Source organism: Ipomoea nil, unplaced genomic scaffold (genome assembly GCF_001879475.1).
Source record: "Ipomoea nil cultivar Tokyo-kokei standard unplaced genomic scaffold, Asagao_1.1 scaffold0875, whole genome shotgun sequence".
NCBI classification, from domain to species: Eukaryota; Viridiplantae; Streptophyta; class Magnoliopsida; order Solanales; family Convolvulaceae; genus Ipomoea; species Ipomoea nil.
In genome coordinates this window covers 1,170,652-1,193,936 of record NW_017617303.1, presented here as the reverse complement: position 1 = coordinate 1,193,936, position 23,285 = coordinate 1,170,652, and the positions used below count along the sequence as shown (strand labels likewise).

General features: G+C 32.2%; 1 protein-coding gene across 1 annotated transcript; it reads left to right on the top strand.

Annotated features, from left to right (window-relative positions):
• Window positions 1-17,894: 17,894 nt before the first annotated feature.
• On the top strand, window positions 17,895-20,849 carry LOC109179001 (serine hydroxymethyltransferase 4). Its single transcript, XM_019328557.1, has 4 exons — window positions 17,895-18,650; window positions 19,530-19,920; window positions 20,010-20,111; window positions 20,315-20,849. The coding sequence occupies exons 1-4, from the start codon at window positions 17,973-17,975 to the stop codon at window positions 20,557-20,559; spliced, it is 1,416 nt and encodes a 471-aa protein (XP_019184102.1). The 5' UTR covers window positions 17,895-17,972; the 3' UTR covers window positions 20,560-20,849.
• Window positions 20,850-23,285: the final 2,436 nt, after the last annotated feature.

The following is a 23,285-nucleotide window of genomic DNA, read 5'->3' as shown; positions in this document are numbered from 1 at the left end:
TTTACCTCTTTGCTAGGGGTGTGTGTTTGGTTAACTGAACCGTTTTAACCGAAGTTTTAAAACCTGTAGCCGTTAACCGAACCGAAATTTGTGTTACCGAATTAACCGCCGAAATTTTTTCGGTTAACCGAATTTTTTAAACTAAAATTTAAAATTCTAAAAATAACACCTATAATAATAAATCTAATTAAAATAATACATATAATAATAAATTCATTAGGGAGTGGATAATTTTGATTTCTAATTTCAATGGGAGACGAGAGTAGTAGGGTTACATACTTACATTTAAAATTATATATATATATATATATATATATATATATTTAAAACTTCGGTTAATTTGGTTAACCGACACTTTTGAACTGAATTAACCGTTAAGTCGTTAATCGAAGTTTTAAAAATCTTTTAACCATCAACCGAACTGAAAAAGTTTGGTTAAAAAATGGTTAACTGAACTTTATCGATTCGGTCAGTTAACTGAAAATTATTTAAAATTTGCACACCCCTACTCTTTGCGATTCTTTATCGGCTAGAATCACAAGGTGAAGTTTATCCAATATACTAATAGTAGTTGCGGTCCTCTTCGTCACTCAATGAAGAAATATAGCAGCAGTCATAAAATTAACCCTATTAATAAATTCTCTAATTATGGCTAATAAATTCTCTAATTATGGCTAAAACTGTAATTGTGCATATGTGTTGTTGCACTATCAAGTTTGGCATATATGTTGCTGCCTTATGTGTGGTCCAGCGCTCGACTATTCGATCTTAACCCTTTTCATTTGCTAACTAATATGAACCATGTGTTTCTTCTTTTTTTTTTTTTAAATACTAGTGGCTCTATTACATTGTAGTATCTGGCTCTACTGAGGCTCGAACTCACAACCTTCCAAATGAAAGTCCAACTCGGGTACCATTAGACCACATAGTCCTTATTTTCTTTTCTTTTTTTAAGCGATGAGAAAAATTTATATTTATACTTCAAAAGCGTACATTAAGTAAATTATACTTTAAAATTGTACATTAAAAGTAAATTATACTCTTACATAATAGCCTGAAAATAAAAATATGCATTTCTTTAAAAAAAAATTCATCCCTTCATTTTTTGGCAAACACACTTGAGAATATTGAGATTGAAGAAGGTAACAAACTAATGAGTTGATTGTGTGAGATGTTGAAGCTCTCTAGGGTCTGACAAGTGTCGAAGTTCAAAAAAATAGTACTAATGAGAAGATTATGCGACAAGTTAATGGGGATACTCATTAATGAGATTAACAAGATAGAAATGCCTTCTTAAAATTCTCAGGTGATACTCATTTATGAGATTATATAGAGATTTGACTTATAAATTGATCAACTAACGAGACTAAATGTGGCAAGAATTGCATAATCATGCATCAAATTTAACAATTTTAATAATTAAGATCAAATGTGAGTGTCAGGGTTTTGAAAGTCAAAAATTTTCTATTGGGAAAATGGCACTTTTTCCCCCTATGTTATATACTTAAAGCACTTTTTCCCCCTCAATTATTTATGTAAGCACATTAGTCCCCTCAATTATTTTAAAAGTGGTGGTTTTCTCCCCTAATATATTAAATTGACATTTCTACCCTTAAAGTAAACATTTTATTTATTTTACTTCTCCAACAAATTATTGCGTATATGTAGCGATTACCACGGTTCGGTTCGAACTGAACCAGACACTATAGCAATCGAATTAAAAGTTTTCAGTTATGATTCAGATCTAGAACCCAATATTTGGATTTCAATTTATTAAATTTAAGAATAAAAAAAAACTGGATCATGAACCGGCGGTTCCGGATCCCGTTCGCGATTTTGAACCATCTTTATTTTAAAATTTTATTTTTTATTTTAAAATAGTTTAAATTCAACAATAAATGTATTTTATTTTTCAGTTCGGAACATGAACCGGCCATTCCAGTTCGCGTTTTTAATAAACTCTAAATATCGCATTTTGATTATAAATTGTAATTGAAATATTTTGGTTTGGTTACTATAGTATCTGGTTTGAACCAAATTATAGTAATAATTTATTGGAGAATAAAAATAAATGAAATATTTATTTTAAGGGTAAATATGTCCATTTAACATTTCAGGGGGAAAAAGAGCCACTTAAATAATTAAGGGGGAAAAAGTGCTATAAATATATAACATAGGGGAAAAAGTGCCATTTTCCCTTTTCTATTTATTAACTCTTAGCAGGCTGACTGTAATCGTGCAATTTCTTTGAATTGCAATACAATGTAGTTGAGTTGAGTAATAACATTTTTTAAAAATCAGCTTAGCAAGTTAGTTTTGAAAAATTACAAAATGCAGTTCTGACAACTCAATTGTAAGATACAATATGGTTGAGTACAATATACTCTCCAAATTTAACCTAGCTCGTAAATGTGTGACTCATAGGTGGTAAGTAAGTAATCAATACTCACTCTTTCTAAAAGGTTGAACTCCAACCCGACAGAGCATTGAGGCTAGACCTTTACTTACTGCAAATAAGTACATTGCCGCATTGCCGCGGGTGAGCCCTGGTCATTCTTTTCAACTTTTACATCTATAATCAGTTGAGCTGCCCTTGCGACTAGACCTTTACTTATTGCAAGTACTACAAGTAAGTACACTGCTGCTGATAAGACTCGATCACTGGTCATTATTTCTAACTTTTACGTCTATGACCAGTTGAGCTACTCTTGCGGGCAGTAATCAACACTCACACAAGTACAAGTAACGGTTTTGATCCGTTTGAAGCTTGATGATGTTCCTACGCGGCGCATGGATTATTTATTGATGAGCTCCGCCGACAGGTCACGGTGGATCTTGGGCCACCACCGCCACCTTGGTTGTGTCGGTGGAGTCGACCGCGATATAAAACGGCAAACCCAATAAAAAGAAAGATCAGATCTTGAAGGTGTTGGACGTGTTTAACGCTTTACGGTGTTTATATATAGTGGGTCCCATGACAGAATGGCCTCAGCTAAAGCAGATCGGATCTGGTAGCTGCTGCAAGTTGCTGAGGCTGTCGTATTGTGCAACCCACGACCAACATATATAATTTATAATTTTCATTTTTATGTGTTTGATTCAAGTAATCAGGCTTAATTTATATATTTAAAAAATAAATTAAAAGTACAATTAAACACGAAAGTTAAATTTAAAATATTTAAAAAACAATAATTAAAAAAAATTATTTTATTAATAAATAGTAAACATGATAGGTAAAATGAGACAAAAAGAGTAATAATTTTTATTGCATTTGATTTCACAAGTTTGAAGACATTTTTAAGACACGATTGTAAAAAGTGTCACTAATATAGTCATATATAATTTTTTATTTTCTTTTTGAACTCTTAGTGATTTTGTCAAGAAATTTGGTGAAATTTTTTTAAATTTTATCACATCATTTTGAATAACTAAAATTTATGGGTAAAAATCATAGATTTTTTTATCAGTGTTGCAAAATTTCGCCTAGGCACCGATTAATCTGTGCCTATGCGCTAGGCACTGGTCGGCTGCATAGCGCTTCACCATAATCGGTGGTCTGGACTGGTTGACTAGACCGCCTAGGCATCGACTAGGCTGCCTAGGCACCGACTAGGTCGCCTAGTCAACCGATTAGCTATTGTTTCCTTCCTTTTTAAATAGATTATTTCACTCTAAACGACATCATTTTGAGCGAAATAACCATAAATTGTTCAAGCTCTAGATGTTTTTTTGGGTTAATACTTAATAATTAATATTTTAGTATTAACTATTAAAGTATTAAATAGTTTATAATTATCAAGTCTTAAAAAAATAAAAAAATTTAAATAAATTTGTAAAAATAAAAGTACACGGGCGCCTAGGTGCGTCCGACTAGCGCCTAGCAATTTTTTCAACCATGCTTTAAGAGCATGTCACATGAATGAATATTTTTGTCCAAAAATTTAGTTACTCACCAATTATATAACAAAGTCTAATAGATGTTCACTAAAAGAAGTAGGAATAGAATAAAACAGATGTGGTGCATTTATAACAGCAATTTTTATAGTCATACAAAAGTGGAATTTGGAAATAACACCAACCTCATGATACGGAGTAATAATTATATTAATCCTATATATAATAAAGCCATATGGTCTTGTGAAAATTAAATGGTGATAATTAACATTTAATTTTCACAAGACCATAATAATATTGTTATTGTGAAAATTAAATGTTGATAATCAACATTTAATTTTCACAAAACCATAATAATATTATTAATTATAATAACAATAATAATAATAATAATAATTGCAATAATAATTATAATGATAATAATTTACACGAACAGTTTCTATCTAATATATATATACGGAGTATATATTTATTTACTATATTTATTTATATTTCAATTTCTACTGGCAAATTATTGTGAGGAACAATGGTCCACATAATTGTATGGATCATGAATATTAAATACATTTTTAATATATTAAAAATACATTATTTTTATATTGAAAGTACCTTACATACATATATAATGTACCCTTAGTATATTTAAAATATATTTTTTATTGCATGCAACCCCAAAGTTCATAAGTTTGAAATTAATATATGGCATAGCTAGGCGGCCTAATATTTAAGATTGTTGATGTGCATATTGAGAACTACGGAGACAAAGATGCGTTATTCGTGGATTCATCGGATACTATCCAACAACACTCTCCAACTTAATTGACGTGAAGTGGTTTAGTAACATTAAGATTATATTCTCAAATTATTAGTTCTCATCTTTTATTGATTACACACTTAATTCGATAGTATTTGGAAGAAAAAAACCAATGTTCGAACTAAGATTGTGATTTTGGTCTTTAAAGGTCAATTGTATGTTGCTACATCTAGAGTTAGAAATCTCAAAAGTCTAAAAATTTTGATCCGTGGTGACTCTAAAATTGTAATTCAATTACTATTGTAGTTTACTAAGTTCTTAAAAATTTGTAATATTAAATACTATGTACTAAATTTTTAATATAGTTTAAGATTTGTAGTAATCACCCACCTTAAATATTATTTTAATTGTAAATATATTTATGTTCATAATTTTATCATAGGAATTCACACATAATAATTATTAAATAACAAAAATTTTATATATGAATAAACCTCATATAGGGTATATTTTTATAACATATTTTCCGTGCATCGCACGGGACAAATACTAGTTAATAATATATAACAAAATGCAACGATGAAATACCCATACGTTTTCTATTTATAGAAAGACGCACAAGATCTTGTAATAAAAGACATATGAAAACTTTTTGTAATATATATTATAAAATGATGCGTATATTATATATTATATATATTATAGAATAAATATGTAATAATTTATATTTTTTAAACTTAAATTGAATTACCAAATATTATATTATGGAAAATTAAATATTTTTTAAATGAAAATGATAGGATATCTAAGTTTGGAATTACGCCTAATAACAATTAAGATTAAATTTGTAAATGGCCTACAAAATGCATCGTTAGACTCCTTATCGACAACTCAATTGATTTCTGGATGGTAGATTATGGACAAAACGGTTGGAAGGCGGAGGTCTTTTATTAGAAATGCAAATAAAGTTTCTAATAATGTATTTCGTTTATTATTTACACCTAAAGCGGTTGAAAAATGATAATTTTTAGTTAAATTAAAATGGACTTTCCAATCAATTTTGGAATCTAAAAAATTATTTATTGGTATTACCAATCATCCATTGACTTAGTATAATAATTATAAATTTTGGTGGACTAAGGGTTAAGTATGCTTCATTAATTTTTGATCACTGGTGGTTGGAAGCAAAAAAAATTTTAAATAATATTTAGTCATAATTGCGCTAAAAATTATCAGCAACCATCATCATAAGAGAAAATGAGAAACCATTTATTGGGTTTCAAATTTGGTTTGTACGAAGAAACCAAAAATCAAATGTCCATGTTTGGTAACATATAGTTAGCTTAGAAGCTAATTGTTGTTTTACTTGGTTAAACAATCAATATAACAGGGCGTTTGGTTGGAGGGGGGAATTATGTGGGAAAGAAATTGTAATTTCATGGGAGTTGAATTACTGAGAATAAAGTGGGAATTTAAATTCCAGTGTTTGGTTGACAGGAATAGAATTACTAGGAATTTCAATTCCAATGTTTGGTATACATGGGAATTGAAAGGGAATAAGTACTATAAAGTCAAAAATGTCCATTATTGTTGTTAGACATTAATTTTAGGTTAAAAAAGGAAGGGATAATTTTGACTCATCACTATCTTTTTTTCCCAGGAATTAAAATACCGGGGGGGGGGGGGGAGGACATGGGATTTTAATTCCATGAAAATGGGGGAATTGCAATTCCCTCCAACCAAACTACGGAATTTAATGGCCTTTGGAATTAGGTGAGAATTAAGTGGAAAGGGAATTTAAAATCCCTCCAACCAAACAAGTGTTTGATTAATTAACTTTTTGTAACAGTTTATTGTTTCAAAAGTAATTCAATCTTATGACCTTTCCTCAAGAAAAGTCACAAAGGTGCCAACTAAATACAAGGTGTTTGGCTGGTGTAAAATGTTTAATAAAAAATTAAGAAAAAATGGTTTCTATCAAGGGGCAAATCCTTTTCAACTACTTTTCTTTTTCCAATTACAAGTTCTTCCTCTTTCTCTCCCTTTTCCACCTCCTCCTTTGTTTTTTAAAATATAAGCATGTATTATTAAAAGCAAGTAGTTGACCTATAAACGTATTTACCAACCACGAAGCTAGGCATGCAGCAAGTCAGACCATCTCCTATAGCCTTGGATTACTCCCATGTTTGGTAGTACGTGTTTGGTAGAGGGCAACCACAAATGCTTAGGAATACAACAATTCCCAGCATTTTTTTTTGAAAAATATTTGATGAACTCTCATTTTATACTCCTAACTTTTACTATCTTTCATATATTTTTGATGTAGACACTTTTCTGTAAATTCACATGATGAAAATAATCAATCTTTGTTTGCCATCTCAAGGAGTAGAATTTGAGAGTATGCATAGTAGAACTCATTTTGTTTTCAGCAAGGTTGCAAAACACGTTAGGCGCCTCCTAGGTGCTGATTTTTTTTTTTTTATAATGTAAAAAAAATTAAAATTTAAAAATTATCAAAATTCACTAATAAAACATAAGGTTCTCATCGTTTTTTTCTTACAAACTATTTATTTAAGTGGCTATAAAATTGTTTAAAATATTGTTGAAACCATCTAAATACATAAAAAAAAAATTAAAATTAAGAGCAAAAGAAGCAATTTTTTTTGAAAAATTGGTGGGCCAAACCGGCTTTCTCGGTATTGGTGGGTAAATTTCGAAAAGATACGCGATTTGAAAAAAAAATTGTCCAAAACGAACAACCGAATCAAAAGTTATGCCTTCGCAAAGTTTTTAACCTAAATCCTTAAAAAAAAAATAAAAAATAAAAAAAAAATAATAATAATAAATCACCGGGTCGACCGGCTAGCCGTCCGACCGCGAAAGAGACCGATTCCGGCCTTCCTCGCTGCGACTGGGTGGTGTCTAGGCGCGATTTTACAACACTAGTTACTTTTTTTTTTTTTTTTTTTGAAAGTTACTGGCTTTATTACATTGTAGTATCTGTTCATATACTTTCTCAACCTATTGAAACACAAAGAACCAATAACGCCTCCACTAAGGCTTGAACTCGTAATCTTCCAAATGGAAGTCCAACCCGGGTACTAACTTTCTAACTAATTGTGTGTAAATCTCTCTGTTTCCTCACTATTTTATTGTACTTTTATGTGAATTATGAATTTAGTTAGGTCGTATCCCCCTCCGTTGTGATCCCAAAAAAAAAAATGAATTTAGTTAGGTCATGCTGCCTAGTCCATGCCATCTCTTGATCAATCGTTCTTGATCAATCGTTATGCCATGGAATTGTGTTCACCATCCATGGTGAACACGGTCCCAACGGTGTTAGTACATTGTTTTTTTTTTTTCTTAATTAATCGCGTGACTTTTCTTCTTTATTTTCACATTTCGCGATTTCATTTTAATTTGAGGTGAGCAATGATTTCGGACATTCATAAATTATGAATCCATGCCTGCACATTCACTTTGGAACCATGTCTACACATTCCCGTCCAAAACCATGGCTGCTCCTCTTTAGCGCAAACTTCTTCAACATTCATAAATTATGAATTTTCTGTTATGAGATTATGAATTTTCAGTAAATTCATAATCTCATAACAGAAAATTCATAATTTAATAAATGTTTTTCTTTTACACGATTATGAATTTTCTGTTATGAGATTATGAATTTACAGTACATTCATAATCTCATAACAGAAAATTCATAATCTGACCAAACGCGCGCCGTTAACACCACATTAACGATTTTTTTTTTTAACGTAAAAACGGCTCCATTTGAACCCGTGTTCACCATTCACGTTTCTAGGGCATAATTTGCCATCTCTTGATATCACAAACTCTTCCCTCTATAGTGTCGCATATTATACTTGTAATTAATTTCATTGTTAATTTATGAAAATAAGTTGTGCTTAGAACTCTATGTAATGTTTTGGGGTCCAAAAACTAACATTTGGAGTTCTTACATAGGCGCTAATAATAGTGTAAATTGACTCAATCAACTAGCCCAATTATGTACTTATGTGGCCATGGAGTAAATCACTAGTGGATAGTATACCAAGCAATAAAGTGTAATCATTACTTGTGGTTTAGTTATTTTTTTCAAAAGAATGAATTTATTAGAAGCACAATAAAGAAAATAAAGACAATGGGAAATTGAACAAAGATCTAACCCTCAAAATAAATGCACAAACATGCAACAAAATCAACTAACAACGAAAATTTTTTATTATTTTTTTTCTAACTGAAAAGGAAAGAAGACTTGTAGCGACCGAAGAGGGATAATCTTGTCTGCCCTCCAACATCATTATACATGTAAATTAAAAGTTGCATCAATCCCTTGGAATATAGCGACCAAAGAGAGATGATCTTGATTGTTTTCCCTTCAATATAATGTCATTATACATATAAATATATAATTAAAAATTGCATCAATCCCTTGCTCCCCGCGTACCCAAAAAACACACCCACACACAAGTGAAGAATAATGTGAATTATCATCCAACTGCCTCAAACTAATAATATTCATATACTTCGACCAATCACCATGAGCTAGCCTTATCCCTAATTGTAATAGTGGCCACTAGAAGATTAGGAGAAGAATATAAAAGAATTGTATCATTAACAACATAATGAATAATTTTAAGAAATTTTCACCATTACCTTAGTGTGTCATGAACTCGTGATTTGCTTGGTGTCATCTTCCATCCTAAGTTTCCCAACTAAGCTACCATCAGGGACGGAGCCAAAGGGGAGCAGTTGTCCCCCTCAGTCCACCCCTATCCCATATATAATCTTTGTATGTATATATGTATATATAGTACATGTTTTAGTATTAGTATAAACAACTATTAAATGTTAACAACAAATGAGTTAGATTAGTTGGCAGAGCACATGTTGCAAATTTTCATATTTTGTTATGAATATTTTTATAAAATTTCGATGTGTTTTATTTTTCATCTATATCCAACAATATTTACAACTATATTTCTTAGGTAATTTATTTTTTTAAAATTATCTTTTTTATTTTAATGTTTCGCCTTTACTGAAAAAAAATTTCTAAATCCATCCCTACTTTTTCGCCCACCCTTAACCGAATTTCTAGCTCGGTCCCTGGCTATAATTTGCCTTTTTTCTTTAAGTCATACACGCTTCATACATACTCAACTAGATTCTAGGCCAAACATCCAATCTAGTAAAAAATATTGGATGGAAATAAAATAAACACTACTATACCAAAAATTGTTAGGGTCCAAACAATTAACTGAAACAAGAGGAGGTGTAGGTGAGATTAATGCGAAATAATATGAAAACTATCATTTTCATTCTTAAAAGTCTGTGGGGGTTGGTGACGACCAAAAGACGAAATTGCCCTTCAACAAACCATAAACCAACCCCCAAATTTGGTCCACTTTCACGGCTAAGTTAACACCATGATGATGACATCTTCTGCACCAAGCCAAGTTTCGTGCTTAACCTTTTTTTCTTTTAATAATTTTTTAAAATCCATAGATCCACCAACTTTTTGTCTTTTTGACAGTATGATATTATGATGTAACAGTTATAATATCATACTTGTTTCCTTCTTAATATTAAATATGCTAATCTTGAATTCTTGATGGAAAAAATAAACACCTAGGGCTCGTTTGATTAGCGAAAAATATTTGAAAGGAAATGGAATTGAAATTCCATAGAAAAGTAGTTACTGGGAATATGGATTCCATTGTTTGGTTGGTGGAAAATGAGTTATTGTGAATATTGATTCCGTTGTTTGGTTGGATTTGTGATGGTAAGAAATAATGTGTATAAAGACTTAAATGTCTCTAGATTTGCTATTTATATGTATGTAGTGAAGAAAGAAGCATAAGGGTAAAATAGTCTAGTCAGCTCAATCTTTCTTCCCTCCCCCCGTGGAAAACAAAATACCAGCCCTATGCTCAGATTTTGTTTTTCTCATATTTGAAGAATTATTTTTTCATTGGAAAACAATTTCCATGAACCAAACATCAGAAAACTCTTGTTTTTCTCAAATTCTAGGAAAACATTTTCCTTGGAAGTTATTTTCCGCGAACCAAACAAGCTCTTATATCATAATCTTTTATCATATATTGTATGTGTAATTTGTAAATACTTTAACACAACGATTCTTATTTAAGAAAACTCTACGGTGTTGATTAATACCGATACCTCTTGCACTAGATGCAACTCAACAAAGTTTTGGAGGAAGCTTTAGGTTTCTATTAAATACTATGAATATTATATAAATAATGTCTACTACAAACTCAAAACATTTTTTATTCACTTTTGAGTTGCAATTGATACTTAATTATATAGACGTTTTATAATTTCTTTATTGTTTATGACCATGGGCTGACTTTGAAAAGAATAATATGGTGACAACACCTACCTTACATTTGTCTATAGTTGCTTATTGCAACATGCCATTTGAATGTTTACAAACAATAATTTTATTTTCGCATTTATGCAACTATATGTGTAGATGAAATAATGCTATATGTATTTCTAATCATTCAAATCAAATGTTATGGTTGAGGGCTCAAAGCTCTCTACAAATTCACTTATTAAATTTGTTATGCCCCTTTGCATATATAATAGTTTATACTTGATCTTCTTTATAAATAAGATATGTGTTTCAATTTTGTATTTAATAGAGATTAGTCTTTAATGAAAAAAAAATATATTACAAATTCACATATGAGACCATCTCAGGATCTTCATTCGTAAGACAAATCAAGTTTTTGATAAGTATTGCATTTTTCTATATAAAGATTATAGTTTTCATTATAAGTAACTCTTCAACGCTTAATATTACAATTTGATTTAAAAGTATTACATTTTTCATCCTAAGTTTTTGTCAATAGTGACTATTTAATCCTAAATATTATATTTTTATTTAAAAGTATTACATCTCTCATTCCCCCAAGTATAACACTTTTTCTTATAAGTAACAAACAATTTATTGGTGATTATATAGTATTATATTTTCTTATATAAGTATTACATTTTCATCATGACCTAACTCATCCCATATTTAAGAATATGCGAGACGTCTCAAAGAAAACTTACTTAAAAAAATATTTTATGGTTATGATATCCAATGATCTCCATTATAGAGGGAGTTTATGAGACAAAACAAATACACTTGGTTTCGAACTTTGGTTGAAGTGTACAACCCAAAGTCATTGTTCATTCCTTTTGATTTTCACAATAAAAAAAAATTATTATGAAAATATACAAAAAAAGATTTAAAAAGAAAACTAAGATATTGTATCTAAAATTATACATGTACAAATGAATATCATAATTACATTCTTTGAATTCGGCATCAAGAGAATTGCATGTATAGATATTAAAAAGTGAATCCATCTACTCAAAATCATATACGAAGTATAACTTTTATGAGATTTACAAAATTACTAATATATAATTTCAATAGGTTGAGAAAGTATGTATGAACATATACTACATTTTAATAGAGTCACTAGCATATATATATATATATATATATATATATATATATATATATATATATATATGAATGCTACTGACTCTATTAAAATGTAGTATATGTTCATACATACTTTCTCAACCTACTAAATTGCACTCAGGTGCGAATGCTTCGCCCAGACGCGAAATAGGAATGGATTCTGTCCGTCCACGTGTCCAGATCTAATGGATGAAAAATACTAATTTTTTTAAAAAAGTGCGGTGACATTTTCGTAAATAATTAAACATCGAAGTGCAAGTAAAATGTATTACAAGTGCATGTAAAATGTCTTATAGGTGCAAGTAAAAATTTACCCTGAGCATCAATACTAAGTGCACCTATAGTTATAAGTAGTTGCACCAAGAGTTCTAAGTAGTTGCACACATAGTTATAAGTAGTTGCACCTAGGTGCATGAATGTTTGCGGGTGGTTTTCAGGGGTATTACTACCCGCTGAACTCAGATCAATGAATGTTAACAAGGCAAAATTACATGCATTTATAGGTGAAAGTAGGTGCACCTATAGTTATAAGTAGTTGCACATATAGTTATAAATAGTTGCACCTATAGTTATAAGCACACCCAGGTGCATGAATGTTTGCGGGAAGTGAATGCTAACAAGGCAAAACTACATGCACTTATAGATGAAAGTAGGTGCACTTGTAAGTGATTTTACTTGCACTTCGATGTTTAATTATTTACGAAAATGTCACCGTATTTTTTTAAGTTATTAGATCTGGACACATGTCGCGCGCTGATTCGTTCGCATATTCTTTCCTGGGCACTTATTCGCACCTGAGTGCATCCCTATATATATATATATATATATATATATATATATATATATATATACACACACACACACACACACACACACAAATGACTATAAAAGAACACATGATCAATTGCAAAGCCATAAGAAATTCAAAATGAAGAGGTGAATAAAGACTAAAATGTATGCACTTGTATAATAATAATAACAATGACAAAATAGTAATTCATTATTGAATTAACAATTCCATATAATTGCAATTTCTTCCAACAAAATCAAAGAATATAAATTCTATGGAGTTTAGTAGGAATGAAATTACAATTTTATCTTACCAAACATCCCCTTATAGTTGAAAAATTAGAAATAAAGTTCTTTAATTAACCTATGTATTAATTACAATTACTGACATAGAATCTTTTGATTTAACATTAATTAGTATTGTACCCGTGCGATGCACGGATATGACTTATGTTAAGTAATGTTACTTAAATATTAACATATATAATAAATTGTAAATAACAACATACTTAATAATAAAATAAAATAAAAATAATATACTGATGTTTTCAATGACTTCACATTGAGATAAATGTACACACTTTTATTTGTAATATGTATTTGTTTAATTATTATAAACTAATTGAAGAGTTATTTTATTTACATTAGAAGGTTTGGACATTTATATCTCTAGCATATTGAAATTAAACCATTACAATGCAAAAAAATCAAATCAATCAATTTAACTAAAAAAACATCCACCAATGTTACTTTTTTTTTTTTTTTTTGAATGCTACTAGCTCTATTACATTGTAGTATCTGTTCATATCCACCAATGTTACTTAAATATTAACATATATAATAAATTGTAAATATTAACATACTTAATAATAAAATAAAAACAATATACTGATGTTTATATTCATTATTTATTTATTTATATTCAGTATTTAATTACATATATTAAAAAATAAGATGACTCTTTCTAATGTAAACAGATGTTGTTGCGGTTCGTAGTTGGTGTAAATTATGATTTATTTGCATCCTTCATATTGCAAAACTTCGAAAACAAATTTGTCTATAACTTTGTTATAGAGAGACACCAAGAGGATATAGTGGTTTCAGTTTGAGGACTATGGAGACAATCTGAAGAAGCCAAAGCAGCCCAAAGGCTTCATGGTGTGCACTGCATTCAATGTCCCTCTCATTTTTCATTTGCAGGTTTTGTTGTTCACCTGTAAACATAATAGATTTTTTACATGAAAATTGTTTCCACTTTACACGGACTAAGATGTTGTTTTCACTTATCATTTTATAATAGTTTTTAAGTTTCCCTACGAGATATTTAAAAACTGTTTTTTTTTCCTATGAGATATTTAAAAACTATTTTAAGTTTCCCTGTTAGATATTTATTATCTTACAATTTACAGCGTTTAAGAGTTTTTTCCCTAAGAGGAGCCATGATTGAAACTACGGTGGCGAACCTAGTTTGAATTGCACTCAAACTTTGTATCTGTGTATACTGTAAATCTGTAATGGTAGTTTGAGATGGATGCTAATATGTATTTATAGCCTAGAAGAATGTAGATCATAAATTAGGTTATGGTTATGGTATTTATTATATTATCAATTAGACAATTACCAATTATGTACTCAGTCAATCATTATTACATGGACCATGGTCCACACAATTGTGTAGACCATAAATAAAAAGTACATTTTAATATACTAAGGGAACATTATTTTATATAATGTACCTTCAATACAAAAATAATGTACTTTCAATACAAAAATAATATACTTTCAATATATTAAAAATGTACCTAATATTCATGGTCCACACAATTGTGTGGACAATAATTTTCCGTACTCATTTGACCGTAATATTCTTATTCTACAAAAACAATGCAATATGTAAAATTATGTACTCATTTGACCGTAATTATGAAGATACCATAATTATGTATTATTATTTACATAAACATTTAATTATTTTTGGTAAATATATTGTTTCAATTTGGTTCAGTATTTAATCCGAAGAAGTACTAATGAATTTTTCCATTATACTTAATTACTTTATTTGCTTCCATAGATAAATTACCGATTCTTGAATTTTCCCATTATACTTAATTACTTTATTTGCTTCCAAAAATAAATTATCGATTCTTGATTTCCATTTTTTTAAAAAATGATTTAGGAAGATTTTGTTCAATATTTCCACATGATAATCTACGACACGCATCTCACAACACATGTAACATGTAGGGGAAAAAACTACCACTGACAAGTATCAACAGGCGCTTGCAAGATAAAAAATTCATAGTACAACTAAGATCCCAGTCATATATATAGCAACGCAAATATAAAAGAATAATTTGCTAAAAATGAATTTGATATTACTAATTGACTTAAAATATAAAAGGATCGCTAATTGACTAATACTCAAACATTATATATTTTCATCCGAGTCACCTATCCTAATGGACTGAAGGTGTTAGCTCTATACGATGATGGACATGATTGCGTTGCTACTACCAATGTCGTCTACAAAGAGGTTTCAATAATGTATAAATACAATCGTTGATATTATGTTTTTTTAAATGACAAAAATGCTATATATCTAGACAATATATATATATATATATATTCCATACAAATGAATTAAGATAGCAATTCATTCCTATAACTGATGAGTTGCTAGAGAACGAACACATTTGCCTAATTTATAAAAAAAAATACTAAACAATGATAAATAAAATCTCCAAAGTTACAACACCGCATGCGTACATCTACACATTAGCTATTAATTTGAGCAATTATTTGCTCAAATTCAAACAATGATAACATCAAAACACATAAATAATCCAAACCATATCTTCAATTGTACTATATAATATTTGATGTTCCAATTTAAATAATTATATATCAGTCCAAGTATTTTTAATATATTATAACAAATTCATTCCGTGCATCGCATGAGAGAAAATACTAGTTCATAGTACAACTAAGATCCCAGTCATATACATAGCAAGACAAATATAAAACTTTCTACGCCATAATCTCATTGCACAACACTACCCTTTATGTTACCACCAATAACTTAATTGCACAATGACACACTACCAATAAAAAAGAAGAGGACAAGTACTGAAGAGGAAGACAATGACAACGCTATTCAAAAGAGAATTAAGAAGACTTAGAGAAATTTAAACTAAAAGTAGTATTTATTTAGACTAAGTATTTAGACTAGCGTTATTATATAGTTGCAAACATTTATTTTAGTGACAATTAAAATCAGTCTCTCATATATTATCTTGCATTTATATACTTTGAATTACTAATTTAAATAAACAAATTCAATATCCAATTACCTATGCATAAACATCTCCTATATAATCTTGAATTGATATATTCAAAAATAATCATTGGACATTATCTTACGTGAAAAAACTAGTATTACTTATATGAGAAAGTGTAATACTTTTGAAAAAAAAATGTAATACTTTTACATTTTGATTTAAAAGTATTACATTTTTTTCAAAAGTATTATATTTACTCTTATAAGTAACAAACACTCAACATTATTTATAAGGGAAAATGTAATACTTTTATATTTTATGTTAAAGTATTACTTTTCCTAAAAAAATATTATAGTTTACATTATAAGTAACAAACACGTTATTTCTTATTAGTATTATATTTTTTAATAATAGTATTACATTTCAATATTGACATGACTTACATATAAAAATTCGTCAGATAGTTTCACACAAGTGTGACTTTTTTTGGTGAGGTAAGAGAGGCTAAGCCTCATAACTATTTGTTTCTACGGGTGGCCGCACTCCCCGCATCGCTTATGAGAAGGTTGGCAAGACCTTTCGGATATCACACAGAACCAAAGTATCTTAATTACTACTTTGACCGAGGCTCGTCATGAAGTCTGAACATTTGTTTCCCTCCTCCCCTCCCGGAAAGGTGTGGGCTAATGAAATTCTTCATAGTATACACTCAAATTTGAAGTGATCGAAAGGTGTCTTTGAGCGACACTATAGTTTATTGTCTAAAACTAAACCAAGCCACGAAAACTCAATGATTTTTTTGGGAAAATGGTCAAATAGGCTCTCAAACTTTATCTAAAAAGTCAATTAGGTCCTTAAACTCTTTAAAGTTACAATTAAACTCATCAACATTTTATTTTGGTGTAATAAAGTCCAAAAACTAGTTAGTGACGTGTGATAGTAGGTCACTAGGATTTCGACAAACCCCTGGCACTACTTTCGACCATAAATTGTCGTCGATCACCATAGAAGAATCCGAAAAAGGCGACTAAGATTGGTCGCCTCTTCCTCTAGAGGTGACCAGGTTTTGGTCGCCTTCTTTGGGAAGGCGACTCCGAAGGAGGCAATTAGAACTAGTCTCCTTCTCTGGAGGAAGCGACCAGAATTGGTCACCTCTAGAGAAGGCGATCATTTCTGGTTGCCTTCTCTAGGAGGCGACTAGGTTTTGGTCGCCTTCTCCAGAGAGGCGAGCATTTCTGCTATGTTATTCTATGGCGACCAACATCACTCGTCGGTTGATTTGTGATTAGTGTCGGAGTGTCACTGGAACCTTAATGACCTGCTATCATAGGTCACTAACCGATTTTTGAACTTCATTGCACCAAAATAAAATGTTGATGAGTTTAATTACAATTTTAAAAAGTTTAAGGACCTAATTAACTCTTAAGGTAAATTTCGAGGACTTATTCCATCATTTTTCTCATTTTTTAAAAATGTTAATGTGTCTAAAATGTGTGTCTCAATGTGGAATTATACAAAAAAGAGTGTCGATTTGATAATTTAAAAAACTTGGTTCTTTTTGCCAAGGAGCCGAAGAGGAGTTGGTAAGATGACGCAGTGAAGGGTAATACAGTAATTCCGCGCGACACTTCACTGGCTTTAAAGCTCCCACCTCGTCTTCCTCCATTTCCTGCGCTACTCTCAATCTCCACTCTTCTCTGACTCATTTTCCAGCCTAAACCCCTCCAAACCCGCCGCCATGGATCCCGTCTCAGAATGGGGAAACACTCCGCTCGCCGTGGTGGACCCGGAGATCCACGACCTAATCGAGAAGGAGAAGCGGCGCCAGTGCCGGGGGATCGAGCTGATCGCCTCGGAGAATTTCACCTCCTTCGCCGTCATCGAGGCCCTCGGCAGCGCCCTCACCAACAAGTACTCCGAGGGCATGCCGGGGAACCGCTACTACGGCGGCAACGAGTACATCGACGAAATCGAGAACCTCACCCGCAGCCGCGCGCTCCAGGCCTACCGCCTGGACCCCACCAAGTGGGGCGTCAACGTGCAGCCCTACTCCGGCAGCCCCGCCAACTTCGCCGCCTACACGGCGGTGCTCAACCCGCATGACCGGATCATGGGGCTGGATTTGCCCTCCGGCGGGCATTTGACTCACGGGTACTATACTTCCGGCGGGAAGAAGATCTCCGCTACCTCGATTTACTTCGAGAGCTTGCCGTACAAGGTGAATTCCGCCACCGGGTACATCGATTACGATAGATTGGAGGAGAAGGCCCTGGATTTCAGGCCGAAGTTGATCATCTGTGGTGGCAGTGCTTACCCTAGAGATTGGGACTACAAGAGATTCAGAGAGATTGCTGATAAATGTGGGGCGCTTTTGCTCTGCGATATGGCTCACATTAGTGGCCTCGTTGCCGCTCAGGTATTAAATCAAATCTTCAACTCATGCACGCTCAATTTTGGTGTTGATTAGATCTGCATGTTTAGTTTGAATCATAGATCTGCATGTGATCTGGATCTTACATTGCTACATTATTGTTCCTTTGCCGTCAATTCTGCTAATTGCTGAAATCTGTTTGTTTCTGGATCAGTGTGCAAGGTAAGGTTTTGTTTCTTAATCAGATCAGATTTGAATGCATGTGAGTTTAAATCTGGGATTTGTGTTCTATAATGAGCTGCATTTTGTAGGGAAAATAGTGTTATTTGATCTGATAATGGAACCTCACATTTGTATGTTCTGTTGGTTTGATATTAATACATATTTCTTCTGGTAATGGTGTCATCAAAAGCATGATCTCTTGTTACACTGTAAAACACTAATTTATTATGGATCTAGGATCTTGAATATTGCAGCTCAATATGTTGAGCATATAATATAATATATAAACATAAATCTGCGGTGGTGTAGTACAACCATCAGCTTCGGCTTTTAGTTGAGATGGAGTATATGCTTTCCTTCAATATTGTAAGAAATTTTTAAGGTTGCCCGTACGGGCAGTGTGTGGATTATGCCCAAAGTGGGCAGATCCTTTATGCACACGGCATTTGGTTCTGTCTGCTGAGCCATTGAGTTACTGTGATTTACATCCTCTCACATGCTATGTTGTATGAAGGTGTGGGGCCCTTGGGGTTGGGGATTCAACCTTTTGGGAGAAGAAAATTTTAAGGTTGCATACCTAGTATTGTGTTTTTGGAAATTTTAACATGATGTATTTACAATGACATTTTGTGGCTTCCTTATCACTACTGTTATATTAGGCAACATCTGATTGGAACGTGTGGTTGTGATTTGTCTGTGTAGGAAGCAGCTGATCCTTTTGAGTACTGTGATATTGTCACCACCACAACTCACAAGAGCTTGAGGGGGCCTAGGGCTGGTATGATTTTTTACCGCAAGGGCCCCAAGCCACCGAAGAAGGGACAACCGGAGGGTGCAGTGTATGACTTTGAAGACAAGATCAACTTTGCGGTTTTCCCATCTCTGCAAGGCGGTCCCCACAATCACCAAATTGGTGCTTTGGCTGTTGCCCTAAAGCAGGCCGCGTCTCCGGGCTTTAAGGCCTATGCTAAGCAAGTCCGGGCCAATGCAGTTGCGCTCGGCAACTACTTGATGAACAAAGGGTACAAGCTCGTCACTGATGGGACTGAGAACCACCTTGTTCTATGGGACCTTCGTCCTCTTGGTTTGACTGGTAATGCAATTGGGCGCTCAATCTTTCGGAACTCTCTGCATTTCGGGGATTAGTAATCATTGATGGATGTATCTTGATTCTCTTTGCAGGTAACAAGGTCGAGAAACTCTGTGACCTGTGCAACATTACCGTGAACAAGAACGCTGTATTTGGTGACAGTAGCGCTCTTGCCCCTGGAGGAGTTCGCATTGGTAAGACTAATCGATTGTTGTTATATGCTTATATGCATCACTCTATACGAGATTTCTGGTTGATCTTCTTGCTTGGCTAACCCTATTAAAACACTTACTAAGAAATCTTAGACGGGGATCATTTGGAGAGTAGAGTTCTTGTAGTATTTCCCCGCCCTGTTTTCCTTGTATGATATGAGTGAATGAGAATCTTGTGTGGTCAGGTGCTCCTGCCATGACATCAAGGGGTTTGGTCGAGAAGGACTTTGAGCAGATTGCCGAGTTCCTCCACAGGGCTGTGACCCTCACCTTGAGCATCCAAAAGGAGCACGGGAAATTCTTGAAGGACTTCAACAAGGGTCTCGTTAACAACAAGGAAATCGAGCAGCTCAAGGCCGATGTTGAGAAGTTCTCGGCCTCCTTTGACATGCCCGGCTTCAAAACATCCGAAATGAAGTACCAGGACTAGGCAACATTTTCCTTATGTATGCATCATATGCTCCAATACGAATTTGAGAATTTCCCTTGTGTTAATTCAATTCATGGCTTATGCTGAAGAACAATAATGTTGTCTCTGTATCATTCTCTACTTGGTGTTTTAGGATTTTAGTGTTTAAATTGTCGCATGAACTTGTAGGAGTTGCTCCAAAGTTGATAAAACTTTGAAATGATTTCCATGTCTCAAATGATTTTGTAATTCATACTATTTTCTGTGTGTTTTACTAATTCAATCAAATATATACAGTGATTGGCAAAAATGAAAACTACACTTCTCCGCCTCAATCAATTATTTCTTTTTAAAAAGATTATTCTTTTATTTTCATTATTCTTTATTGGGAAAAATGTCAAATAGGCATTTAAATTTTATATGAAAAGTCAAATAAGCTTTTAAAATTTTGAAAGTTACAAATCAACATGATTTGTAAATTTGTAATAGCTCAAAAATTGACTAATTGGCGATTGTTCGTTAGTTATCTAATGCGAAAATTCTAGTGACCATCTAATACAGGTTAATAATCCACTTTTGAGTTTTGATATACAAATATAGTATGTTGATAAGTTTAATTATAATTTTAAAAAATTTGAGAGTTTAATTAACTTTTTGTATAAAGTTTAGGGATGAATTTGATACTTTTTCATTATTTATTCTACACAATTAAAATGATTTCAGAAATGACAACTAAGCCGCAATGGAGGTACCATTTCTTCGAAGATCCAATTGGGGGCGTTTGGTCTCTGACCGACAACCATTTCGGGCCACATTAGCTAAGAATAATAAATGGTTGTGAATGTTCAAACTCGTGTGGTAGTCTCATTTGGATTTTGGACAAAAAAGTAGTTGTGGTCGGAGGCCCATTCGATATTAATATAATGAGAGGTCCAACTTGCAATTGCAATTGGTATAATTTGCCTCCAACTTGATATTAACCAATAGTTATATCATCAACTAAGGTCCACTATGTTCACTGTGGACCATGTAACATTCATGTACATGTTGCACACTCCGGGCAAATTATTGTATGGATCACGGTCTAAAATGACATCGTTAAAATTTAAGAGTTAGAATAATGTACTTTATGTGTTTGAATAATGAAACTTATAAGGTAATATAATGTACTTTATGAGTTAGAATAATGTATATTATGAGTTATAAAAATGTATTTTGCAGTGAGTCGTGTGAAAAAAAATTACACAAAACGACGTTTTTTTTTACCATGACACAATAACTATTGTACGTTCTGTTAGAAAAATACTACATGACCTCTAAAATCTACTCCCAACTTTTCCTGTGTTCAAATTTTATTGGAGAAAAAAAAAGGATTATAATGGATAAAAATCAGGATCCCTATTATATTAAGCAATCAAAGCATACCACATCATACTGAGTAGAAAATAGAAGTATAAAATTAGAGTACATGTATAATTACTCATTCTGTTAACTACATATCTCGATCAAAATTTACAATACCCATGGTTGCCCGCCCCTAGGCCCTAGCCATGGCCTCAATACAAAGTCTCAGTTCAAGTCTTGAAAATACAACTATTCTCATAACTTATGAGGAAGTGTTTTTCACATTTGAGATCCTATCTAACACAAATAAAATTAAACTCAATGCCTGGTGCGCAGGGTCCTAAATATACTTTACTGGGAATTGAAATCTGTGGTAGACAAAAAAAAAAAAAAAAAAAAAAAAAAAAAAAAAAAAAAAAACCATAATCCCTGGGTGCATATATCATTGGAATCTTCTGATCTTTTATTCTATGACTGGTGATTTGATTGGAAGGAATGAATTAAGGTGGAAATGAATTATAATTCGGTGGAAAAGAATAAGGTAGGAATAAAGTAGAAATTCAAATTACACTGTTTGGTATGCAAAGTAAGATTACAGGGAATTAGTGGCGGACTCAGAAATTTTGTTCAGTGAGGGCGAAACATTAGAACAAAAAGGATAGCTTAAAACAGATGAAATAGTTAAGAAATTAACCATAAATATTGTTAGATATGAGCGAAAAAAATATGTATAACAAAATATGAAACATAATTAATTTGATAAAATAATTCTAATAGAAAACACATTATAAATTACACATTTTATTATCAATAGAAAACACATTATAAATTACACATATGAAGTTAGTCATAAATATTGTTAGATATGAACGAAAAAAAAAATTTATAACAAAGAATTTTTTTCCAAAATGGTCCCTCGACTATTGCCCATTCTCAATTTTGCATTTCGACTTTCAATTGCACCCAATGTGGTCCATTGACTTTAAAAAATTCACCCAAAATGGTCCTCCGTTAGGTTTTGCGTCAACTCAACGTTAATTGTGAGGGTATTTCGGTCAATTCACAGTAAAATTGTCACCTCCCTTTCTAGCTCCCATCCGGCGATGCACCCATTTTGTCCGGCGACGAAACGATCACCTCCTCTCCCATTTTTTTTCTTCATTCTAGCAACATCAACCTCCAGAGAAAGCATAGTACGAGCAAAATATCTCGCAAGATACCATTTTTCTGACTCAAAACCTGTTGATTCCTCAGATTTATGATTCAGATTTGGAACTGAAAATTCACCCAAAAAAACATATTGAAATTATCGGAAGCCATGCCGCCTTCAGAGATGTAAAATCTTAGAGTGACAGAGATCAGGCGGACGTTTTGGCCGGCCATCGCCACCACCGAATCCCTCT